Source organism: Canis lupus, chromosome 16 (genome assembly GCF_048164855.1).
Source record: "Canis lupus baileyi chromosome 16, mCanLup2.hap1, whole genome shotgun sequence".
NCBI classification, from domain to species: Eukaryota; Metazoa; Chordata; class Mammalia; order Carnivora; family Canidae; genus Canis; species Canis lupus.
Genome location: NC_132853.1, coordinates 24,185,215 through 24,208,018, shown reverse-complemented (window position 1 = coordinate 24,208,018; position 22,804 = coordinate 24,185,215). Strand labels below are relative to the sequence as shown.

General features: G+C 41.7%; 1 protein-coding gene and 1 long non-coding RNA gene across 16 annotated transcripts in view; one reads left to right on the top strand and one right to left on the bottom strand.

The window, feature by feature from the left end:
- ACACA (acetyl-CoA carboxylase alpha) overlaps positions 1 to 22,804 on the bottom strand; it is a 284,702-nt gene that overhangs the window by 23,949 nt on the left and 237,949 nt on the right. For all 15 annotated transcript variants that reach the window (XM_072779608.1, XM_072779607.1, XM_072779609.1 and 12 more), the window contains 7 exons: positions 18,680 to 18,823; positions 17,984 to 18,104; positions 14,473 to 14,569; positions 11,358 to 11,454; positions 10,125 to 10,260; positions 3,084 to 3,261; positions 1,263 to 1,375 (listed from right to left, as the gene is read on the bottom strand). In XM_072779608.1, the coding sequence (XP_072635709.1) occupies positions 1,263 to 1,375; positions 3,084 to 3,261; positions 10,125 to 10,260; positions 11,358 to 11,454; positions 14,473 to 14,569; positions 17,984 to 18,104; positions 18,680 to 18,823 (886 nt within the window). The remainder of the gene's footprint in view (positions 1 to 1,262; positions 1,376 to 3,083; positions 3,262 to 10,124; positions 10,261 to 11,357; positions 11,455 to 14,472; positions 14,570 to 17,983; positions 18,105 to 18,679; positions 18,824 to 22,804) is intronic.
- LOC140606351 (uncharacterized) lies at positions 10,084 to 21,128 on the top strand. The gene is made up of 3 exons (XR_012008681.1): positions 10,084 to 10,325; positions 14,434 to 14,651; positions 17,751 to 21,128. It is a non-coding gene; the product is annotated as an uncharacterized lncRNA (long non-coding RNA).

Genomic DNA, 22,804 nt, shown 5'->3' with positions numbered 1-22,804 from the left:
TTGATCCTGGTCCCCAGAACCAGGCCCTGGGCCAAAGGCGGTGCTAAACCGCTGAGCCACCTGGGCTGCCCAGTTTTTGCATCTCTAGATGGTGAGCATATAAAGAATCCACAAATGGTACTTTATTAATTAAGTTATGATTTGAAACATAAATGAACTAGCATCTCTTTTTTTTAATTTTTATTTATTTATGATAGACAGAAAGAGAGAGAGAGAGAGAGAGAGAGAGAGAGAGGCAGAGACACAGGCAGAGGGAGAAGCAGGCTCCATGCTGGGAACCCGACGTGGGACTCGATCCCGGGACCCCAGGATCGCGCCCCGGGTCAAAGGCAGGCGCCAAACCGCTGAGCCACCCGGGGATCCCTTTTTTTTTTTTTAATTTTTATTTATTTATGATAGACATAGAGAGAGAGGCATCTCTTTTTATGGCTTCCATTCACTGAGTTTCACTACCTTTAAAGACAATCACTCTGTTCCTTTAGAAAACCAAACCAAACCAAACCAACAAATAAAAAGAACCTCAAGCAATTATCTTCACTTAACATAGCAAGGGGCTCAATGGGAGATATGGGCAGAAAAAAACAGTGTTTTAAAAGAATCTGAAACTCATTCAGTCTCTGGACTCAACACAGGGCTCCCATGTTTAAGTTCTATGTGTAAACGCCTTCCAAAAGCTCCAAAAACAAATAAGCAACAGAGTAGTGGCTGAAAGCATCATATGCAAATGTTCCCAGAGCTACTGCTGCCACGGCCTCTGTGTGGAAGCACACAGTGCACAATCTTTACTTCTGTTTCTCTAGCTCAGGATGGCCCCAGAACACCACCTGAGTAGGTCTCCTGCTTCTCTGTTCCTTGACACTCCCATATCTCTCAGAAACGAGGCAGGCTTGTCCAAAGAGAGACAGAAACAGGACATTTAAGCCTAGAATATTCTCTGCCTGGTTAGCCTGCCCCCCAACAGCAACTTCTAACTAATCATTCTTTACAAGGATATCCATGAGCCCAGAAAGATGGGCTATGTGAATTAGAAGAAAATGCCAGAAGAAAACTTGGGTGACTTTTGCCTTCTTTAGGTCCCACTTTCCCTCCTATTGTAGAAACTATTTCTTTCTACCAGGGCTCTTACCATAGAGAGGACAGTAAATAAAGATTATCATGAATTTGATCAAATGCTTCAGTGCCTCCTCCCCTGGCCTATGAATGCACTCATTACAAATCAGCTGAATGGCTCATTGATTTGCCAGGAGGACAAGCAGACATACCCAATCGCTCAGCCAAGCGAATGTAGACTGGGTCCACCCGACGCATGGTTTTCACCAGATCCTTTCTGCGGAATTTGATTTCTACTGTCCCTTCTGGCTCCAGAACTGATCCCCTGGATCAGAGAGAAACAAAAGAGAAATAAGAGGCACTTTAAAGGAAGGAGACAACAGAATAAGGCCAGTTACAATTTACAGACCAGGAAATAGCTTCATTATGATTCTGGCCACCCATGGCTCACAGAAGTAACCCCAGGAAGGGAAGCAGGCCTCAGAAAGTGTCTAAGTGGGGTGTGAGAAAAGAAGGGCAAAAAGTAATTAAAATAATTCTCATTACCACACCAGTCTACTTCCACCTCAAAAGAGGAATACAGATTCCACTATCTAGGGCCAATAAGGGTGTAATCATTTTTTTCCAGGAAGAAAAAAGATGATGTAGGCACTGGAGCAGGGGACAACCTCCAGCACTTAAGCTGTACAATGAGGAGTCAATGCTGATTGGTCCCACACATAGCTGTCAATCTGCTGGTAGGACTCTGACACACTAGGCCAGGCCAAGCAGGAGAGAAAACATGCTGCCTATTGCTATGGAGAGGTCTCAGGGTTTTTTCAAGTTTCTAGTACATACTAATGATGTTCTATTATCAGGAACTTTATCCTAGAAAACTTAAAAAACCACCTTTTACATTAAAAAAAAAATTATAGCTTATACTTACTATATACATGGCTCTGTCCTAAGTATTTACATATAAAGCTTCATAGCAACCCTATACCCATTCTCCTTTCCCTATAAGGGAAGGAACTATGATTCCCCCATCTTACAGATGAGGAAACTAAGGTCCAGGGCATTAAGAGACTTGTCCAAGCCTAACAAGTGACAAAGGTGCATCTGAAACCAAATGGTCTTGTTCCATAGTCTGCAGAGGAATTGTCTGTGAACTAGTATCAGATTGAGGGCTAGATTTGGATTTAAAAATAGTAAGTCCCTCAGGATAGACTACTAGCCTAGTGATTTTGCACTAAAACTACTGGACTCTCTCCAAGTAGCTGCTGAAGTAGGAGTCTAACATTTTGGGGAGAGAGAAAAACAGATACTCTAATAAAATGATCTGAGGCAGGGACTGGCAGGGAAAATGTCAAGGAAATACAACGTGAAATTTACCTATTTTGGAAAGGGTTGAAAACAGATCATGAAAGGAAGCTGGATGTGGTCTGTTTTATTTAAGTATTTTCAAGGACCACCTCTTAACAAAAGCCTGGGACTTTCTCTTGCAGTTCTCTGGGTGCTATAAGCACTGTGTTCCCCAAACCTCCTAGAATGCTAGAGTGAGCAGCTTTGGTTTGGGTGCCGTGGTGCCCCTGAGTGATGAACAGCTGGCTCCACAGGGAGAGTACAATGGCTACAGGTTCCTCGTCAGTCAGTGGCAGAGCTGAGCCAGAACTCCAGACCAAGAATTTAGTCCTTTCACTCCAACTCGCCTTGAGCTCCCTCTGTCACATATCTAACAAAGAGACACTGAACAGGCCTCTGTACACAACAAACAGGAGAGAATCTCTCCAAGTCTCTCCTGGTGCCTGGAATAGGGGACTTCTTGGTAAAAGAATCTGGGGTGGGGGATCAGACTGGGAAAGCCTGACTCCTGACTGCTTTCCTTCTCATCCAGACTGACACTATTTAGAAAATTTCTTTTTCTGACCTTGGAGCCCTCTGGGAATAGACGGATGCCAATAAAGTTCTCTTGGTTATAATGTTCTCCAGGAGGAAACCAACAATAGCTAGAGGATCCCTAGAGACAGCAAAGGGAAATAAAGAAGGAATCCTACCTGCTTTCTCGGTCAGCGTACATCTCCATATGCCGGGGGTTGATGGTGGGGTCAATCACAACCCAGGAGCCACCCCGGAGCTCAGCCTGAGGAGGAATGTATACCAGCACAGGCTGGGAGCACTCCCGTAAGCTATCCACAATATAGGCACCAAACTTCAGCACTTGGTCATACATATCTGTGGAGAATGAGAAATTAGAAACCATGAAACAGAGCTTCCAAATATTGTTCGCATCATGGCTCACACATACACAGAAAGTAATACTGATATGGCAAACTGGGCCTCCATGAGGAGGCAGCTCATACCAGAGGTGACAGACGTGGGGGTTCAGCCACTCTGAGTCCAGTTTAGCTACCCTGAAGACGGAAAGGATGGGTATTTCTACCTGTATTCTATTCAAGACTCCAGAGGAACCTCAGAAGTACAACAGAAGTGCACTCTCTTTCACAAGACACAGTGTGCAAGCCCTATGGATTGCCTATCCATTTTACAGCCTTTCTGAATTGCTGGATTTGGGTTTCATCATATTAATTCATATTTGCTCTACAAATGCTCTACAAATACAAGTGTTTTTCATGTCAATATGTGTTCTCTCTCACTACATTAAGTTTTTTTTTTAATATTTTATTTATTCATGAGAGACACAGAGAGATAGAGGGGCAGAGACACAAGCAGAGGGGGAAGCAGGCTCGACGCAGGGAGCCCCATGTGGGACTTGATCCCAGGACTCCAGGATCATGCCCTGAGCTGAAGGCAGACGCTTAACCGCTGAGCCACCCAGGTGTCCCAACATTAAGTTTTCTGAAGGAAGAAACTATTCAAGCTCTTTTCAAGTCTTCTCATGATACTTAGAATATGATAAACTCTCAAAATGGGCAGCTAATGGAAATGGAGCCTTCAAAAACTGTGTCTTTCCTCCTTGTAGCCCCAGCATCTTGTCCAGTGCCTCGAACATAGTTAGTGCTCAATAAACGTCTGCTGATGAGTGGATGAGAACATACACACTTTGGAAAGAACATCACAAGAAAGAAAAACAAATTAACAGTTGCATTTTTATCAGGGCATCCATGAGAGAAAAAACTTAAAATGCATATGTATTTATTGGAAATATCACACAGCCATATAAACAGAAGAGCTACCTCTTCATTTTGCTGAAGAGCACACTTTGTAATCCCCCCAAGGCCAGGAGCATGCTGAAGAAAAGGGACCCTGGTGCATAAATAAAGCCAATCCTTGGAAAGTAGGATCAGTTATTATTTATTTCCCAACAACTTATGGACTTCTTCCCATTTCCTAGCTTCCTGAAGTCTACACATGGGTAAAGTTTTAGGTTTATGATTCCAGATGTTTAATGAGCACTTCAGTGGAACCACAATGGATCCTTTCTAAACACCAAATAACAGGTTCAACTGAGTTCAAACTTTCCTATCAAAGCAATGATCTCAATTTGGAATAAATCAATTCTGGAAATCCAAGGCAAAGAAACATTTTTCAGAAAGTTAAGAGCAAACCCAAATAGAAATTGCTTTCATTGTAGTTACTGGCAAATTAAACTGCCACCTTCTCCAAAGTAAAAATGGCTCTCTCTATACACACCATCAGTGAGCACAGTTCACTGCAAAGTATATGCCTCTCTCCATTGCTGGACCTCACTGCTCTGTGACAACTTCAAAAACTCCAAAAATTCAGAAGTTGCTCCTGGAAAAACTCTCTATTCTATGAGGAATGTGTATGGTCACATATTCTGCATATATGATCAGAGCAAAGACATTTATTCCTTTGGGAGGAAAGCAAAGACAAAAAAAATTTACTGCTAATTACACAACTGCTGTATGAAGAGCAGGGAATAAAGGACTTTAAGCGCTTTACGCTAATTCTGTAGTTATGAAAATAATTGCTCAGTTCAAATTATTTTAACTAAATTAATTCTTTAGTGGATATTTCAACTAGTGCTACATAATAAAATAATTGTGTAATTAGCAGTACATTTTTCAGTGCTGCCAAGAGTACAGTTTCAGTCTCAGAACAAGTCATGAAAAGGAGTGGCCCTCAGTATCATCTGGAGAGAAGAAATGGAAGGTGGATTAAAGGAAAGAGCAAAACAACAGAGAATAGCACACAAAGTCATCCTATGTGAAAGAGTAAAAAAAATAAGTTAGAGGTAAATGAAGACAGTTTTCCAGATTCTTCCCTCACTTGTTTGTTATTTTATATCTATATCAAAATCTGTCTGTACCCCCTTTTTAGTAACAGACCCAGCCCCTAGGAAGAAAGGAAGGACCTTATTTAAGATGTATGCCCACTTATTTAAGTTTTAGAAACTCAAGTTTGTAGTATATGCAGTTTGTTTGCAATGAGGCTGAATGTTTGAGTAATTTTTTGCTTTTGTGAAATGAACTTTAAGCTCTCTCTTTCGTCACAGGCTACTTTACTGTGTACCAGGGAGCATGATCTCACATACACACACATATGAATCATTTAAATCATCAGAAAACCATGTTCTTACATCTAAGTTGTAGGGGAGTAAACTGAGGTTTAGTTAAATATGTGAATAAATGGCAGAGGTAAAATGTGAATCCAGATCTTCTGGGCTCTGAAGTCCACTTTCTGTGACATCGTTCTTACTGGGAGAAAAGAGCATGAAGCCGAAGAAACCTGCTTTCTAGCATCTGATACAATGGCTGAGTAAAATAAAAACCAGAAAAGAGACTGGAATAAATGACTGAATATTTGTAAATTTTGCCTGGGTATGTTCAGAAAAATCAGAAATTGCACTGATGACACACTACCAGCTATGTGAAGGACTTGGACCTGGCTGCCACGCAGTTATCTTCAGGCCCCATGACTGGGAGTAGCAAAGGGGTATCAGGCTTCATTAAAGCTGACAAGCTTGGGACTCACAACAATGCATCCATCTAACCTGGAACACCAACAGACCCACAATCCAACCATCAAAACACTGAAAAAGGCAACGAAAGCTATTAAAATATAAAGGGACACACACAAAAAAACTACATAAACAACATGCTCATGGCTGTATCACAGCAGCCCCAAACCACACATTCTGAAAGGCAGGTTGAAGCACTTGGCAACGGTCTGACAAAAATTTGTCTGAAATTCCTTCATATTTGAGACAGAACAAAAGCACGGCCAAGAGTAGCAGGGAAGAGTATATTCCCAAGGGTTTAAGGCTAGAAATCAGTCTAGGACTTTTTAAAGCTATGCATATGCTGACTGTCAATTCTCAGGCCATGAGAAAAGCAACCGAGAATGGAAAATACTGATAGGTTCTTCAGTGGAGAGGCGGGGGCCTGGCACTTTCTAAGCACTCTGAGCAAAGCACATCTACATATGCTTATACGGCCTTTCCAGCGTGTTCTCAGCATCCAGGCACCAACCCTGCCTAGGGCCTTCATTGTTACACAATATAGATAAACCGTGGCAGCCACATGTACCAAACAAGGGGGCAGAGTAGTAGAGTGCTTCCACAGTGCCCCATTCTCTTGAAACTGGGACAGATCTTACTGGCTTGGGCTGAGATTATCTGTTAGAGGCTGAAGGTAAACATCAGACATACACAAGCTGCATATACATAATGTCTCTCATCAGTTCATTATGGCTGGCTGACAATATTTCGACATCCAAGTACTCAGAGACTTTAATATAGACTTTCATTCCAGTTAAAGTTTTCAATAAATGTTTTTTTATTGTTATTTATAACCTGTCCCAGGAAAAAATAATAAGTATAACATGAAAAGCCAACTGAGAGTGACCCTGTAGCACCAGCAGTGAGGCAGCTTAATATCACTGGGATTTGCATCCTATCAAGCTATTCATGCTGAGGCTGGGACCCTGGTGCTAATTTCTAGTAAATTTCACGCTTGATGTCTCCCTGTTGTGGGTCATTGCCGGTTCGTCTAAATAAACTGCTTCCAAATGGCTCTTCCATCTAAATATTCAGCCAGTTTTTATAATTTAATTTTGCATTATGCTGAATAGCCTTCCGGCCAGATAGAACTCATTGGAAAAAAAGCACCAATACCATCTTGACATACTTTTATTTATTTATTTATTTATTTATATTTTTTACTGCTCGAATTAGACCTCCTAGGCTGACTAGTAAAGAGTTTTTTTTTTTTTTCTCTCCACTAATGTCAATTTTCAGCATAGCAAGAGCTGTCTCTAATCTTTTCCTACTCATTACACACAATTTTGGAGTCATTTTACCCACAGTGCAGTCGGCTCCTGGCTGTGTGTTTGTGTGCACTGAGGGATGGCATAATTGTTTATTTTCCCTCCCTGCATAATCCCCAGCCAGTATTGATACCAAAACTGCAAACATCTCCCCAAGGGATATGGAATGACTCTCAGCTTAGGTCCCTTTACATGAGATAATATGTAGAAAACATCCTGACCTGTATGTAAATATGAAAGGCGATGTTCTTCCCCCTCCGATGTTCACACTGATCTCTATCTTCCCCAAAGCTTATTTATCTTAAGTGATGTGTGAATGCAATGCAGCAGCACCAAAATTTAGAAGGCAGAACTGGCCCTGGTCTCTTTCAAGCCAGTAACTCATTTTTGACCAGGGGCAGGGAAGAAGGGGGATGAGGGAAATTATTGTTTAATGGGTACAGATTTTATGTCAGGGATGATGAAAAGGTTTGGGGTATATTTAGTGCTGATGGTTACATAACACTGTGACTATATTTAATGCCACTGAATTACACACTTACAGATGGTTAAAATGATAAATATTAGGTTATGTATATTTTGCTGCAATAAAAAAAAATATATATATAACTCCTTTCTGAGCTCTTGAAGATTCTTGTCACAATAACCAAGGACAACTTCAAAGCAGAGGGCAGGCAGGTGGCTAATAACTTTCTTAGGAATCTATAGTCTATTCTAGGGATGTTCTAGTGGAGCTGCTTGGTCCTAGGCTCTATAAACTCAGGCAACTGAGCTACAGGAAGTCAGGCAGATCTGCGCTCCTCTCCCAGTTCTGTCATTTTTAAGCTAAATGATCTTGGGAAATTTACTTAACTGAAGTCTCAATTTATATAAAACGCCGATAAATAATATAGCCTACCCCTCAGAAGTGCTTGTTATGATGATTATGTAAGATAATGCATGTAAAGTGGTTAGCATGGTTTCTGGTGAAAGGAGCTCAACAAATCTTAATTGTTGTTGTTCTTATTGTTACATGGCTAGAAGCCAATCTGGGCCTGAGCCAGAACATACAGCAGAGTTGAAGCTTTTCCTACAAGTAGCAAATTTCTGAACTCTCAACTCCTCAGGACAAAAGAGCCAGGCTGACTTACTCCTAAGTAATGTCAGCAAGAGTGAATTCTCAATGGCCTCTGGGAAGAGGTAACTAAAGAGTACTGGCATTGCATTTTCTAAGTCTTAATGTAACTCTTACGGCCAAGAAATCTGGGATCAAGAGAGATTGGATGCTAAATAAACCTTATATATATGAATGAAAGGGCTTTCAGGCTCCTCCTCTGGAAAAAAACACTTCAGTACAGTATCTAATCTTTTGAACACCATAGTATTTTGTTCGTACTTTATACCTTATGGCTTTATCATTCTGTCCAAGACATTCTTCTTGACTCCTTGAGGCAATGTCTGTTTCTGACTCAGTTTTGTTTTCTTGGAAGTAGCTAGCAGAGTTCCTTGAACGTAGGAACTCAATAAAAGTGTGCAGGATTGACTCAACCTATACTTTGAACATCTCACAGCATTTCCACTGATTTATTCTCTTTGTCATAAAATAATTCACCTGAGAGTCTATAAAAGTATACAAACATTAATTTGCATGTATAGTCCAAGTCTCCCTCAAGAAAAGTGCAAAATATGGAGTTCTCCAGCAAATATGGGCAAAAGGAAACTTCACAACTTTAAAAAAAAATAAAAGAAAAACCACTCTGGTCTTCTATATTTTGCCAGAGAAGCCTGGCTGTTCAGGGCTTTTCCTAGCCAGGTTAAGGGACAGTTGTTGGCACAAGGCTCTAATCTCTCTTTGCACATAGCTGATAATCTATAAAAGGGTAACTTTCTCAGCCTTTTCTTCCTTTAGATTGAGAGATGCTCATGCCCGAAGCCATTTGTGGGTTTATTCTTTCACATTTTATATGTCCCTATCACTCTCCTCCAGCATTGCCAACTCTCCTCCAGCATTGCCAACTCCTCTCCTCTAGCATTGCTAACTCCTTTCTCCTTCCATTCCCCTAACTCATTCTACTACTTCAGAATCCGGAGTTCTCCCCCACTGAATGAAATTGACGTTCACCAGCATACCCACCCTCCTGGTAAGTAGTCTCTGGCCTCAGCATGGCCATGAATCTCTCTGGCCATTGGAGAGAGAACCTTGCTGCTATAAGAGGTAGGACAAGTTTCCTTTGGCTCTCCTGGGTGGCTCCACATAGGGAGGATTCTCAGTAGATGGTGATACTAGCTGCCTACATCACTAAGTGATTCCCATAGCACAGAACAGAGCCTGTGTAATAATGGGTCTGATATGCTGAAGCCACAGGCCCAGGGCTATTGTTGGATATTAATAAAATTAATAATTTTATTACCACAAAGAACAGCTTCTGGTATAGAATTTGTTCGTTTTCTTCTGGTGAAGGCTAATTTCAGTATCTACCTTGGTTGTGACAGAGCGTTAGAGCACAGCATCAATAAAGAATATGCCCAGAACAGTATTACAGAGCCTAGCACAATCACATTTCCCCACGATCATCAGAACAGTCTATCATTCACCTGTGAAAGCTAAATCCACAAAAACAGCCCATCTAGATCACACTAGTAGACTGACCTGTAATTTTATACAGAATTTTAAAACACAGAATATTTTCCCACTCAAGCTGCAACTAAGAAGATATATTTCAGAGGAAATATAATCCCCAAGAAGCCTAGGGTTGATGGGCTGTCAGGACACCCATTGGCTCTGCCCAGTATAAACCCTCCCTCCCTGTGCTGTAAAGTTCCGGGGAATCAGTTATGCCCCTCCAGCCCAGAGCCCGGCCAATCACCTTTCATCCCACCAGAGAAGCCTCTCCAGTTGGCAAAGACCATCAGAGGCAGTCCTTCACGGTTGAAGTCCTTGATAGCCTGATAGGTCTTAAACGCAGAGTCTGGGAACCAAACCTGGCCAGCCTGCTGGATTATCTATTGGGGAAAGTCAAAAAGGAAGACACAATGAACAACAGAGTTTGAAGGGGAATTTCTGTAAGGTGAACAAGGTCTTATTTGTCTATTTTAAAAATTCAACCAAACCAAACAAACAAAAACTGTTGTTCATCAAGAGGATCATCTTTGAAGTAAAAAAGAAGAAAGGGCCCTGGATCTTTGACTCTGTTAAATACTCCTTAAAAAGATTTAAGTCCTGACTATATCACCACTCCTCAGTCAGAAGGGGGATATCTTAACTGCTTTAATTTTTAAAAAATTTTTATTTATTTATGATAGTCACAGAGAGAGAGAGAGAGAGGCAGAGACACAGGCAGAGGGAGAAGCAGGCTCCATGCACCGGGAGCCCGATGTGGGATTCGATCCCGGGTCTCCAGGATCGCGCCCTGGGCCAAAGGCAGGCGCCAAACCGCTGTGCCACCCAGGGATCCCTCTTAACTGCTTTAGAAGCAGAATGCAGTCTTGGGAATCCTCATTCTAGGCTTCCTCAAGGCAACTTTAAGTCGCTCAACTACACTAGTCCTCAAAACAAGCCAACTGTAGTCTCCAGTCCTCTCATCTTTGTGCTTTGTACAAGCTTTCTCTGTACCATGGTTGGTCAATAGACATGTGACACGGCTGAGTACCCTCTTCTGGCCTCTCCCACACTCATTTTCTGAATCTTGTCAGGATGTGAAAATATAACCCACCCTTGAAAAAGAAAAGATGAGTGGTGGTGTTCACATTTGCCATTTGCAGCCTTCTTAAATCTAGTAATAGCTCATTCATGTGTGTGTTCAGAGAATCTGGGACAGCTGCCTTTCTGTAAGACCATCTCCCCAATGAATACAGACTGTTTTCTAGCATCAACAAGACCAATGTAAAGGCCTATGTAATTTTTCAGGTAGAATTTAGCTTGTAGTCCATTTACAATCATCTTAAAAGTGAGCACATGACAGTCTGAAATTATTCAATGTTGCTGACTACCATTCCCTCCAAAATTGGTGGTTTGTAATGTTCCCAATGTATCTATAGGCTCTGCAGAAGGGAAACCCAGCTCCAAGCACAGGAGCTCAGGGTACTCGAGGTTTACCTACCTTGGCTTCAGAATCCAGGTTTGCAGGATCGGCTGGGATACTTAGTTCCACTGTTCGGGTTTCTACAGCAACTACTCCCACAGGTATTCCTCCTAGCCTGATAAAAAATGAGCCAAATAAGAACTCAATGTATGAAAACAGTATAGCTAGTTATTTCTTTTCTAGCCTCATATCAAAAGATTGAGGGGAGGGGTGCGAATTGGAAATTGCAAATACAGAGAACAGGGTTGGAAATCTGACTCTTATAGAGGTAGAATAGGAAACTCTGGAGTTGATAAATTTTTGTAAACACAGGGGGAGACTACCCTTAGAATCATTCCTGTTCTCCACCACATGATAAATGCAAACCAAGGGTTGTACTTGGGGAGCCTCAGTAGTTAGACTCAATAGTCTAGATGTGTGTGTGTGCGCACATTTGCATGCATGCACACACATTTCTCTGTGGATGCCAAATGAAATTTCTCAGCTTAATCTAGAGCATCTCTTTGGTGAAGACAGGAAGGTCTGAAGGGTAGGAGGTGCCTGAAATTACACTGGGCATGTGAATGGGGAATATGCAGCTGTGTTAAGGAGATGATGAAAAATATGTGCCAAGGATTCTGAGGTGGTTAAGCAAGCCCTTAACTTTCTCTTTCACTGGAAAATAGCAGTGGGTACAGGGATAACTTGCAGTAGTTACTCTTGGTGAAATAGGTGATCTATATGGAAAGCATGCATTTAATCTCCAATATATGTTAAGTTAAAAAACTCTTCAGGAGCTCAAAGCCTTTGTATCTGTGCTGCATAATACTCTCCCAACTTGGTCTTCAGAAAGATTTCCTTGTAAAAATCAGGAAGAAAGAGAGAGTGAGGGAAAGGAGGGTAGTGGCAGTGGCTGCAGGTACAGGGTGAGTCCTTACTCTGGAAAATGTAATTCAGTCTTCACTTTCTCAGTTGCATTCCTTGGGGCCAAGGCTGAGATGGGTTATAGTCTCTTGTTCCCCACAGCATCTCCATAACAAACTTTTCCATGAAGGATGGTCTTTGGTTGTTACACTGGCTACTGGAAATGGATTCTTGTCATCACAAGAGGCCTGACAGGGGCCTGAGTGGGGACCACCCACCCCCTTGTCACTTGCCTGCACTGAATCAGAATCAAAAGCCCTCTAGATAACCAGACAATGAGCAGGAGGTACACAGGAGGGTTTAGAAATATTTCTGTTCACAATGATTAACAATCCAACTGGAAACTTGTAATTGCAAAAGCCACCCTAAATCGGTAACTTATAACTTATATATTAGGGCCCATGTGACCTAATAAAGAACATCTTTATCCGAGTATTACAGTTATTTATTGAACTTGAAAACAGCTCAGAACAACTTCTGTTTTCTATTATACTTCATATAAATTTTATCAGGCTAGCACATGAAGATGCTACATCTTGTTTTATAGTGTGTCCCTGGACAAGGTGCCATGGAATAATAAAAGACAATTTACAGCCAATAGCACACATATTCCAAACATACATACCAAAGATGAGTTTTGGCAGCACTTACAGTAACAATCCCAGAAGAATACATTTATATTTATTTCTTGAAATGCCATTGCTTTTGAAAGAAGCTAGCTCCATTTGTGTTTTATATACTTGTGAGCGTGTGTATGTGTTTGGAGTAAGAAGCCCAGAACTCATCAGATGGAAAGAAAGGAAGAAGTAGAGTGAGTGTTGCAATAAACAATGGCAGAGCTAACTAAAGCCAAGCTTGACTGATTTTGCTCACAGAATAATCCCTTTTCTTCCAATCATAAGTGTAAAGCATTATTTTGTTTCCTGTGGGAGGATCTTAAAGACCTTAACAAAGGTTTTGCTTTCCTGGGCTTAAAATCTGTCATGTTTTTTACAGACAGGAAAACTGAAGCAGAGTTGGTAACAGACAAATTTTCAAAAAAGTTGGTCTGAGTATGATGTGAGGACCCTCAATAACAAACTGATAATTCTGGGTAGGAGGGCTCTCTCTCTCTAGTGCATCTCCCACATTCCCCTCCCCAGTAGGCACAAAGAATAGTTCTCACTGGGACCCAGAAGTCTGTGGTGAGGCAGAAGACCTGAGATGCAAGAGAAAACGGGAGCTAGCCCCTGTGAGTTTCAGTCTCAGCTGACTCCAGGCGTGACTCATATTCAGAGTCACAGTGGAAGATCCTGTCTGTTGGATTTGCCATCTGATGGCTCCTTGTCATTGGCAGCATGAGACGTGCTGACCTGCTGTACCGAGAGAACCACAAAGCCTAGAATTATTTTCAAAGCTAGAATCTAAATCTCAACCCAATGTGGCATGTTTGAGAATCTTGAGCAGGTGCCACTTTTCACCAAGATAAGGAAAACTGATTGCCCCCAAGAGGAAGGTGAGCTCCAGATGTGGGTCCCTAGGGCAGCATCTCTGCAGTGTGGAACAAGATTAAGATCAGCCTTGGCAGGTGCTCGTTATACAAAGCGCTACAGATTATTTCGTGCAGAGCTTGCTGTTGAGTGAAGCACTTCTTAGAGTGGGTATTAAAATTTAATAGAAACTTCAATTTCCTATTTGAAAAATATAGGTAGCCCTGCAAATCTATTCCAGTTTATTTTACTCATTCCTGTTTCAGGTAAACTTTTTTCTTTGCAATTCAAATCTGATGATAAGCCAATATCGTGCATTTGTTATACTTAAATAATCTTGATGCTAGGAAGGAACTTCTTCTAAGTTACATAGATCTTTTGGGTTACATGGCAAGGTAGATGAGTCTGATTCATTTGTCACCTACTTCAGAAAGAAGTCGGTCTTTGGAGAAGGGAAAAGTCACTGGTGGGATATGGCTATTGTATTCGGGCTTTTCAGCCCTCAAAGAGCTTTTCTTTCAGTATTGTATAAAGGAAATGTCAAAACCAGACTTCAGATTAAACGTATCGTTGGAGTGACACAGTAAATGACTACTGGGAACCAGGGCTCCAGTTATGCTGCCTTGGGCATGACTATAATCCAATACTCTTAGAAAGTTTAGACAGGGAGTATTATTGGTAAAAACCTCTACAGCCATGGCCCTTTCCTTTCTTGTTTTTAGTTGGAGGAAGAAGAGCTTCCAAGACAAAAGAGCTCTTACCTGGCTCTGCCAACCACCACAGTTTGTGCCCAGGGTTGCATGATCTCTGAGAAAGAGCCATAGTCAAAAAATCCACTCAGCCACTGACCTTTCTGAGCTATAGAAGGGAAAGGAAGAGAACAAAAAGAGAATAAAGACCATCAATACACTGAAAATGCACTGGAACTGGCAAATTTAAGGTTGGATTTGGGGGACTGTTTTGGGGAGTTTGTTGTTGTTTTTAACCGTATTATAATAGATGCACGCATTAGGAAACTGAATGCTCATATGCCTTCAGACATCATCTCCTATTTCATTTGCTAGTCTGCATAAAAAGAACCATTTATCAACAAAAGCATCATTTATTGTTAAACGATGGGGTTCAGCTAGCAGAGAGTTTGCATGCTTTTAAATAAATAACTTGGCTTTTTTCAAAACACTACAAACATTTGTCAAAAGGCAGCCAACTCATTAAAGTGTTTTCAAAATGTCTATTTCTATTTTAAAACTTAGCTTACAATTTTGTTTGATTCCACTGACTTTTTTTTAATGGAAAGCTGAAGACAGCCAATGATAAGTATTAATGATCAGATGAGGACCCAAATTTGGGGAAAAGAAAAGGGACTTGGCTTCTCTGCTAGAAAAGCAACAAGATACATCCACTTCACTTAGAGCTGAAGAAGTATAATCTTTCTACAAGAAAGGGCTATACCCATATACTCAACACATAGCAAAAATATAATGGTTAAGATGCACATACTTAATGTCATTAACCTCCCCTGCACACAGAATTTCCTTCACTGGCAAGACATGTAACTTTCGACATCTTAGGTTAAGAAAAAAACTTTTGTTCCACAGGTATCCGTGTTTGACCAAGGCCCCATAAAAGCTTCTGCAAATAACTGTTTCCTAGCTTGCCCCTCAGCTCGCAGTTTCTCAGTGATCCTTCTAATTTGAACATGGCCCTCCGCCCCCTAAAAACCCAAGTCCAAAACCAATTAAAAGTAGAGATCCGAGCAAGCTAACCTCTGCTGACTTAAAGAGGATGGAGAGTGTTTTATCAAGACTAAATTTGTAATTACTGTGTTCTACATTCCTTGCCTCTATGGCCCCAGTGTAAAATGTGATCATCCATTTCAAAATTATCTCTCTATCGTGAGCCCAAAGCCGATCGTTTAGATTCTGGTCTCGTGTTGGGCGTCAGTTTGAAGAATATCACAGCACTATCTCCTCTAATAAATGACTTTAACTTTTCACCTAGAAGATATCTGCTTTAACTTATCACAGGGAATCATCTGCTTTCTTTAACGCTTCCACTAAATTAAAATCTGAAGTCACTCGATTTGGGAGCGAGTGTTAGCTGCACATAGACAGCAGGATGAATTACTAGGGAGTCGATGAAAAAATATTACCCAAAAAACAGAAAACTTAGTTTATCACAAATTTCATTTTATTCTGTGGATCTCATTAATAATGGCCAGGATAATGCCCACCTACATACACACACATCTGTTCATCCCATGAAAGAGAGTTCAAATTTTGATGAAGGTTCTAAATCAAACTTCTAAGTGCTTCAGGATACTGAAATTTTAACTTCATACGCGAGGATCATTTTAGGATTCTTACTTCAATAACAATGGTTTGGAACAACAAAGTTCATCAAAATGTAAAGATTTTCTTCTTTAAATACTGCCTTGTATGTTGATCAGGGGCAAGGGGCTCATCGGTAGGCTAAGGCTGGTGTAGGTGAACTTCACCCTCCTACCCCCCAGAAAGCAGATTGTATTCAGTTTAGATGTAGGACTCAGAAATCAGCTAAGATGCACACACCGCTCCCCCACCCCACCCTCCCCTACATGATTCCCAGGAGAAGACTCATGGAGTCTTGTTCTGAATTCTCCCAGAAAAGTCCTAGATTTTAAGGCTGACAGGTATCTTAGGTTCACAGTTCTTATCAAAATCATGGCATACAAATGAGAGGTAGGGAGATTACTATGGTGATTTTTCTGGCTATGTAAGAAAAACTAGTTTTATTAAGAGCAACAAGAAAAGGCATTGAAGACAACAGGTAAAATTTTAAATTAAAATTCCTCTGGTGATTTTTCTATATTATCTATACTTGGTCTGCAGATTAAGCCCCAATTCCTAAGTAATAGCTGTGTGACCTTGCACAAATCACTTAACTTCTCTGAGCTTGTAAAGTGGTAATCTCTTTTTATCTCTGAGAAGTAGTAGCCCAAATAAGATAATGTATATGGAAGTGCTATGCAGTCCCACCTAGCTCAGAGTGGGTACCTATGAATGTTTAAGTCTTCCTTATGCAGACCTCTTTTTTCTTTCAACAAAATCACAGTAACTCTTAAATTTAATGAATTATCTTCTGCAGTCTATTCTTCTTTTAGATACAGCTTTCTCTGAAATAGTTGCAATAAACATGCAAAAAAGAACAAACACTTTCTCAACCTGAAAAAAAAAAACGGATTCAAAATGGAGCAGGGGAAAAAAAAATGGAGCAGGGGGATTTGGGGCTTCACAAAAGAACTACCTGATAAGTAAGGTTTGTTAAAACAGTCTAATGTACCGACAAGCAAAAATATACATTTACATTCATCTTACCTGGAGCCATCACTTTTTTTTTGTTTTGTTTTTGTTTAAAAGATAGATAAAATCAGCCATAAGACAGAGCGATATATTAGATAAGTATGGAGGGAGAGGGTGTGTTCTCATTGTATAATCTTTATAAAATTAACAGTTCTGGACAATCTCTATGTGAATAATGACTTTACAAAGTAATCTTATGTTAATAACTAGAGCAAGTACCAGTACTTTTGTCAATATCGTAAGAAAAGAAGGGTATATGGAGAGTGGATGCTCGGAAATAGCTTGCCAAGAAGAGTGTAGTAATGTTCTATGCTGAAGGGTCAAATAATTTTTCTAAAGCTGATCTGATTAGTCTCTGTTTACAGAGAGACTAGACAGTCAAAGGTTCTATGATTTTATTGCTTAGATTTACCCATTTTAAAGTCTTTGAGCCAATTAAGTAACAAGGGCTTTAAAAACAATTAACAGAAGAAATGTATTAGTGACTGCCCTGCTTGTGCCTCAGTGACTGACTTGTACACCTAATTTCATTTGGTTCTCATCTGTTCTTGAAGGAATTTCCACCTTGATCTTCAGAGAGCTGTTTTAAAAATTTGTCTCATTTCAAGAGCTACTTTAGTAGCTCTGTTTTGTCATATACTGTTGTGCAAGAATTGGTTAGTGATTTAATTTTTTTTAATTTTATTTATTTATGATAGGCACACAGTGAGAGAGAGAGAGAGAGAGGCAGAGACATAGGCAGAGGGAGAAGCAGGCTCCATGCACCGGGAGCCCGACGTGGGATTCGATCCCGGGTCTCCAGGATCGCGCCCTGGGCCAAAGGCAGGCGCTCAACTGCTGTGCCACCCAGGGATCCCCTTGGTTAGTGATTAAAAGGAAGACTGACAGCCTGAGGGCCAGGGTACCAAAGGACCCTCAAATATATACCTACTTGGGTGAGGGCGGCCTGCTAGCATCCATCGAGGATCGTATGGGGCCTTCGTGGGAACAAACTCGATGATTCTATCTATAGGATCCTTGGAGTTCAGGAGAGGAACTAAACTGCGCACATTCTGAAAGGTATACGGGAAGAAAGCACAGCAATCAGAGAACAGCAGGACCAGAGTCCCAACTCAGCCACGATCATTACAAAGACAACAGGGACCAAATACAGAATCATATCCATCTGTCCCAGTCATCAGCTACAGGCATCACAACTATATGCCAAGCCCTGAGAACAGGTCTCAAGTCTCACGTAGGAGCCTGGCAAAAAGTGGTACATTCTGACTCCTGATTTCAGTGTACCCATGCTTTATGGGAAGCTTCCCAGGGGGTTAAGGGGAGTGGAAGAGGTGGATTGCTATTACAAAGGAGAAAACCCAGAGTGATCTGAGCCCAGATAAGCCATGAAGGCTTCTGTGTTTGGGAAAACATCAGAAAGGGGTCTAACAAATGATATCCAAAGGCATTTTAAAGGTAGAAGCCTTTCCTGCAGATGGCTGTAGGAAAGAGAAACCACTACCTTTCAGTGGAATATTTCATAAAATAGTTTCTCCACCATAAAGAGGAGATCTCAAACACAGAGGCTGTGTGAGTTGTGGGAAGGCCAGGTTCTGTGGGCTGTGTCTGCTGGGTGGGAAAGGCTCACCTTAGGCATGTAGGATAGCCAGTGCAGGACAGTGAAAACCCCTTCAAAGTCATCACAAACAATGCTGTGGGTCACCCCATTGTTGTGCATGATCTGGATGCCCCCGAGCTGGTTATTGGAGGTGTATACTTCCCGCCCAAGGACCTAGAGAAACAAGCAAGAGAAGACATTCATCTGGATGGAAATAAAGGCAACATCTATTTTGTGATTCTCACTAAAATGGGTTCTTTTCTCCACAAGACACAGATTCCAGCCTCTGAGTTGTTCTGAAGGACTCTCTGGACCTCTGTCTTCAAAAGAAAGCTTAGAAAATCAAAGAGGCTTTTGAACAATCATAGATACCGTTACAATTTAAAAACCAGCAAGCCTCTCCCTCTCTCTCCTAGCTGCCACAGACAGGTGTTAGCATACTTCAACTCTGCTAGAACTATGGTGGGGGTGCGAGGGTGAGGTTGAGACCCGGAAGTACAGGCAACCCCAGCGTCTGCAGGCCAGCAGGGTTACTGCATAGATACACAAAGAGGTAACATGCCGGTCTTCTGACAATCTTTAATGACAAGTCTCACTTAAAGAAAAGCTGTGAGGTTTGGGTCCCTGAAATTTTTTAAAGGATTACTTTTCCCCTTACAATTGATTTTTAAAGCCCCACACACAAGCCCTAAGGCTGGCAAAATCCTGAAGCAACTCATGATACATACATGAACCCTTGAGCCTAAAGTCGTCTTTGTGTGCGGAGTGGAGGGCAGTGATTTATACCCAAGCCTGTCTCTCCTCTGTCCTTCTCTGCCAAGGTTCCAGAGAATACAGAGCACCTCTATCCCTGGTGTGTCCCTGGAGGAGTTTAACCCATGTGAGGTTGAAAAGCACCTGTGTTTGGAAACCACAGTTTCCTTTAAAGAAGAAGAAAAAATAGGAAGAAAGAATATTCGTGGACTTGGAAATTGTAGGGTTTCTTTTTCCCTAGAAGACCGGTTAATAATTTCTTTCAGGGAGGGACATTTTCTGACCCAGCAATGGAAGCCAGGCAGCCTGATCACTGACTACTGCACACTGCTGAGTGTGTAGTAATTGCCCGTCATCTAGGGTAGCCCTGGAGAGCTCTAAACAGTTGTAGAGCGCTTATTGTGTTTTACCTTTTCTTTTCCCTCTCCCCTCCTCCTCCAGAAAATAATCACAACACAAATTTTCTTCCTTAGTAACTTTTATTCATTTTCAGTCTCTGGGATGAATCTAATAAATAGAAAGCCAGCAAATTCTTCTTGCATGTTCCCATTTTGCTCCTTCTTGTTAGGAGCTCTCCATGCTGGGCCAGCCCCCCCACATCAGGTCCCTGCAAAGGATGAGGACATTGGTGACCAAAGTAATCACCTCCGTATGACCCAACTGGCCTCCATTCCACTTAACTTCAGCTGGAAGGGACGAAGAGACTCTTCTGAAAAGGATATGGAAAGAAAAACTGCTTCCCTTGGTAAGGAAGTCCAGAGAACCAGTCTTTGCAGACAGCCCTGAGCTGAGAGACATGCTGGCAACTCCTCTGAAGGAGCCCCAGGAAGAGGGGAGACTGTATGTGACCACTGGGCTCCCCCTCCTCCTCTCACAGTGTGTCTTTAATCTCAGCCCAGGCACTGTGGCTCCTTTCTCATTCTCCTGCTGTCTCTTTCCATTTGCCCTCTCTCTGACTGATACACTGATCTCTCGGTCACTCAGCTTTCTGCTCCACTGAGTCCATATTACTAATAACACCTCCGCCACGGCCAGTTTACCTCATGAAGGCAGGAGCACATCATTACAAAATAAACTCATAACTTTGACATTCTAGCAAATACATGCCGTTTGTTATCTTGATGGCTTTAGTCTTTCTAACAGGCAGAGGGCATTACATACCTGTTTCATTTATATCTTTAAATGTGTGCACACATGTAGAGTCACACATGCATCAGGAAACAAAACAGAACAAAAAACCAACCCAAAACAAATATCCAAAGCAGTCAGTTGATGGGGGACCCTGGTGGAAGCAAAAATCCTGTCACTCAGGGAGGCCATGCTCCGATCTGGCTCTGGTTTTATGGACGTCATAAACCCGATGGCCCACAACTGGTCCTTCTGGGACAGACCGCCTCTCTGCCAGAAGTCATTCAGTATGATCAGCAGTATTTTTAATTATTAAAATAAAATTGGAAAGGGGGAAATGAAATAAAAAGGAGACACTGCACTGACCCTGAATATCTGATATTCACAATCTATGTCAGGAGCCAAGAACTCTTGCTGCCTAGAAGAGAGCTGGCACCATTTCCTACTCAGAAAGACAGCTTTCTTTCCTATGAAACACTATTTCTAGTACTTGATAATGTCCACCTGCTTAGAACCTCACGCCCCTCCAAAATTAGTAGCGGACTGAAGAAGGACCAATCTTGGCAAAAGGGAACAAAGCAGACCAAGAACTGCTCAGCTGTCCACACACATCTTCCTGACACATCCTTGTCCCTCATTTCAAAAGGGAAGAGAGGGCAGCCCAGGTGGCTCAGCGGTTTAGCACTGCTTTCAGCCCAGGGTACAATCCTGGAGATCCGGGATCGAGTTCCACGTCGGGCCCCCTGCGTGGAACCTGCTTCTTCCTCTGCCTGTGTCTCTGCCTCTCTCTCTCAATCTCTGTCTCTCATGAATAAATAAATAATCTTTAAAAAAAAAAAGGGAAGGGAATCCAGGACTGGGACTACTCTCAGAGGCTCTGCCACTTGCCCATTCCACCCCATATTCCTATAAATTAATGGGAGACAAACTTGGAGCAAGAGTTTAATCACCTAGCATGTCATCCCTTTATAAGCAAAACTCAGCTTTTGACACTTTGGCATTGTTCTGAAAAGGCAGTATTTGTACACTGGATTCAGAAAGAAACCTAACCAGGGCTTACTGCAACCAAGGACACTATCAGACTAAAGAAATGTTTGTCATGTGAGAAAATTCATTTGCTTTGGGAATTAAAGGAAAAATTATAGGCTAGACTAACAGGGTATCCAAATGGCTGTGACTGGCCTTAGGGGGTGGGTGTGGGGAGGAAAGGACACACAGAAATAAAACCTGCTTCACTAATCACAAACAAATGCTAACAATCATAGCTACTTTACAATCGGTGAAGAGAGAGCAGTACCCTCCAGTTCATCTTCAATGACCGTATGTTTGGAGCATGCACCAGTAGAATGAGGGCGCACACAATAGCTCCTGATTTATAGGGGTCGTTGCTGACTCAAGTGGTTTTAATGATTTTAGAATACTTCACAACAAAAGCTGCAACCAAAGAAGCAGAATCTGAGCTAGGACGAAATCCATTCTGCCTAACTCTGAAATGATCATGCTGAAATGATCAGCATCTAGAAAGGCAAAGAAAAAAGCCCACCTAGACAGTACCACTGCTTTATTCTTTCGTGTTGCCCTACCAACTTTTCACAGAAAAATTTGGGGTAAACAACCTTCACTAACATAGTATTTTCATAAAGTAGGTGAGCTTTATTCATGTTTTTTCAACTCCAACATACGCATTTTGGTGCCAGTTGAGTTCCTAGCCATTTTCCATGTTCCCAAATTACTTTTCTCACATGGTCTACTGTGTGATGCAAACATTTAATTTAGCTTCCCAACAAGCATCAATAACCATATTTAAACACAGAGGCCATTCAAACAGAGGTAGCTCCTGAGGCCCCGCAGGCTTAGGTGGAAAAGCAGTACTATAAGATATTACGAACAGACACCACCTCAGGGTCCTCTGCTGAAGAGTGCCCACACCACAGAACTGAACAAGGGCTGTCTCTGCCAGGAAGGAGGATCTTCATCCACTTAATATAAACTTAAGCCTCATCCAGCACTTCATTCATTGCAGCTGGCAGACCAAAGCAGGAAGGGTACCACATAAAAGCCAGTGATTAGCAGACACACAATTGTTAAAGGCTCCACTGAAGATGCTACACAGCCTTTAGAAATTTTGAGATACATAAAGTACAAATGAATGTAGTCATACATACATGCTAAGGCCTCTGCTGCTGTTGTGGCTTATCTAGAGACACCGCAGACAGCTCAGGTTTACCGCAGCTGACAGGCAATGAAAACAGTCTAATATACCGCCTGCTCTCT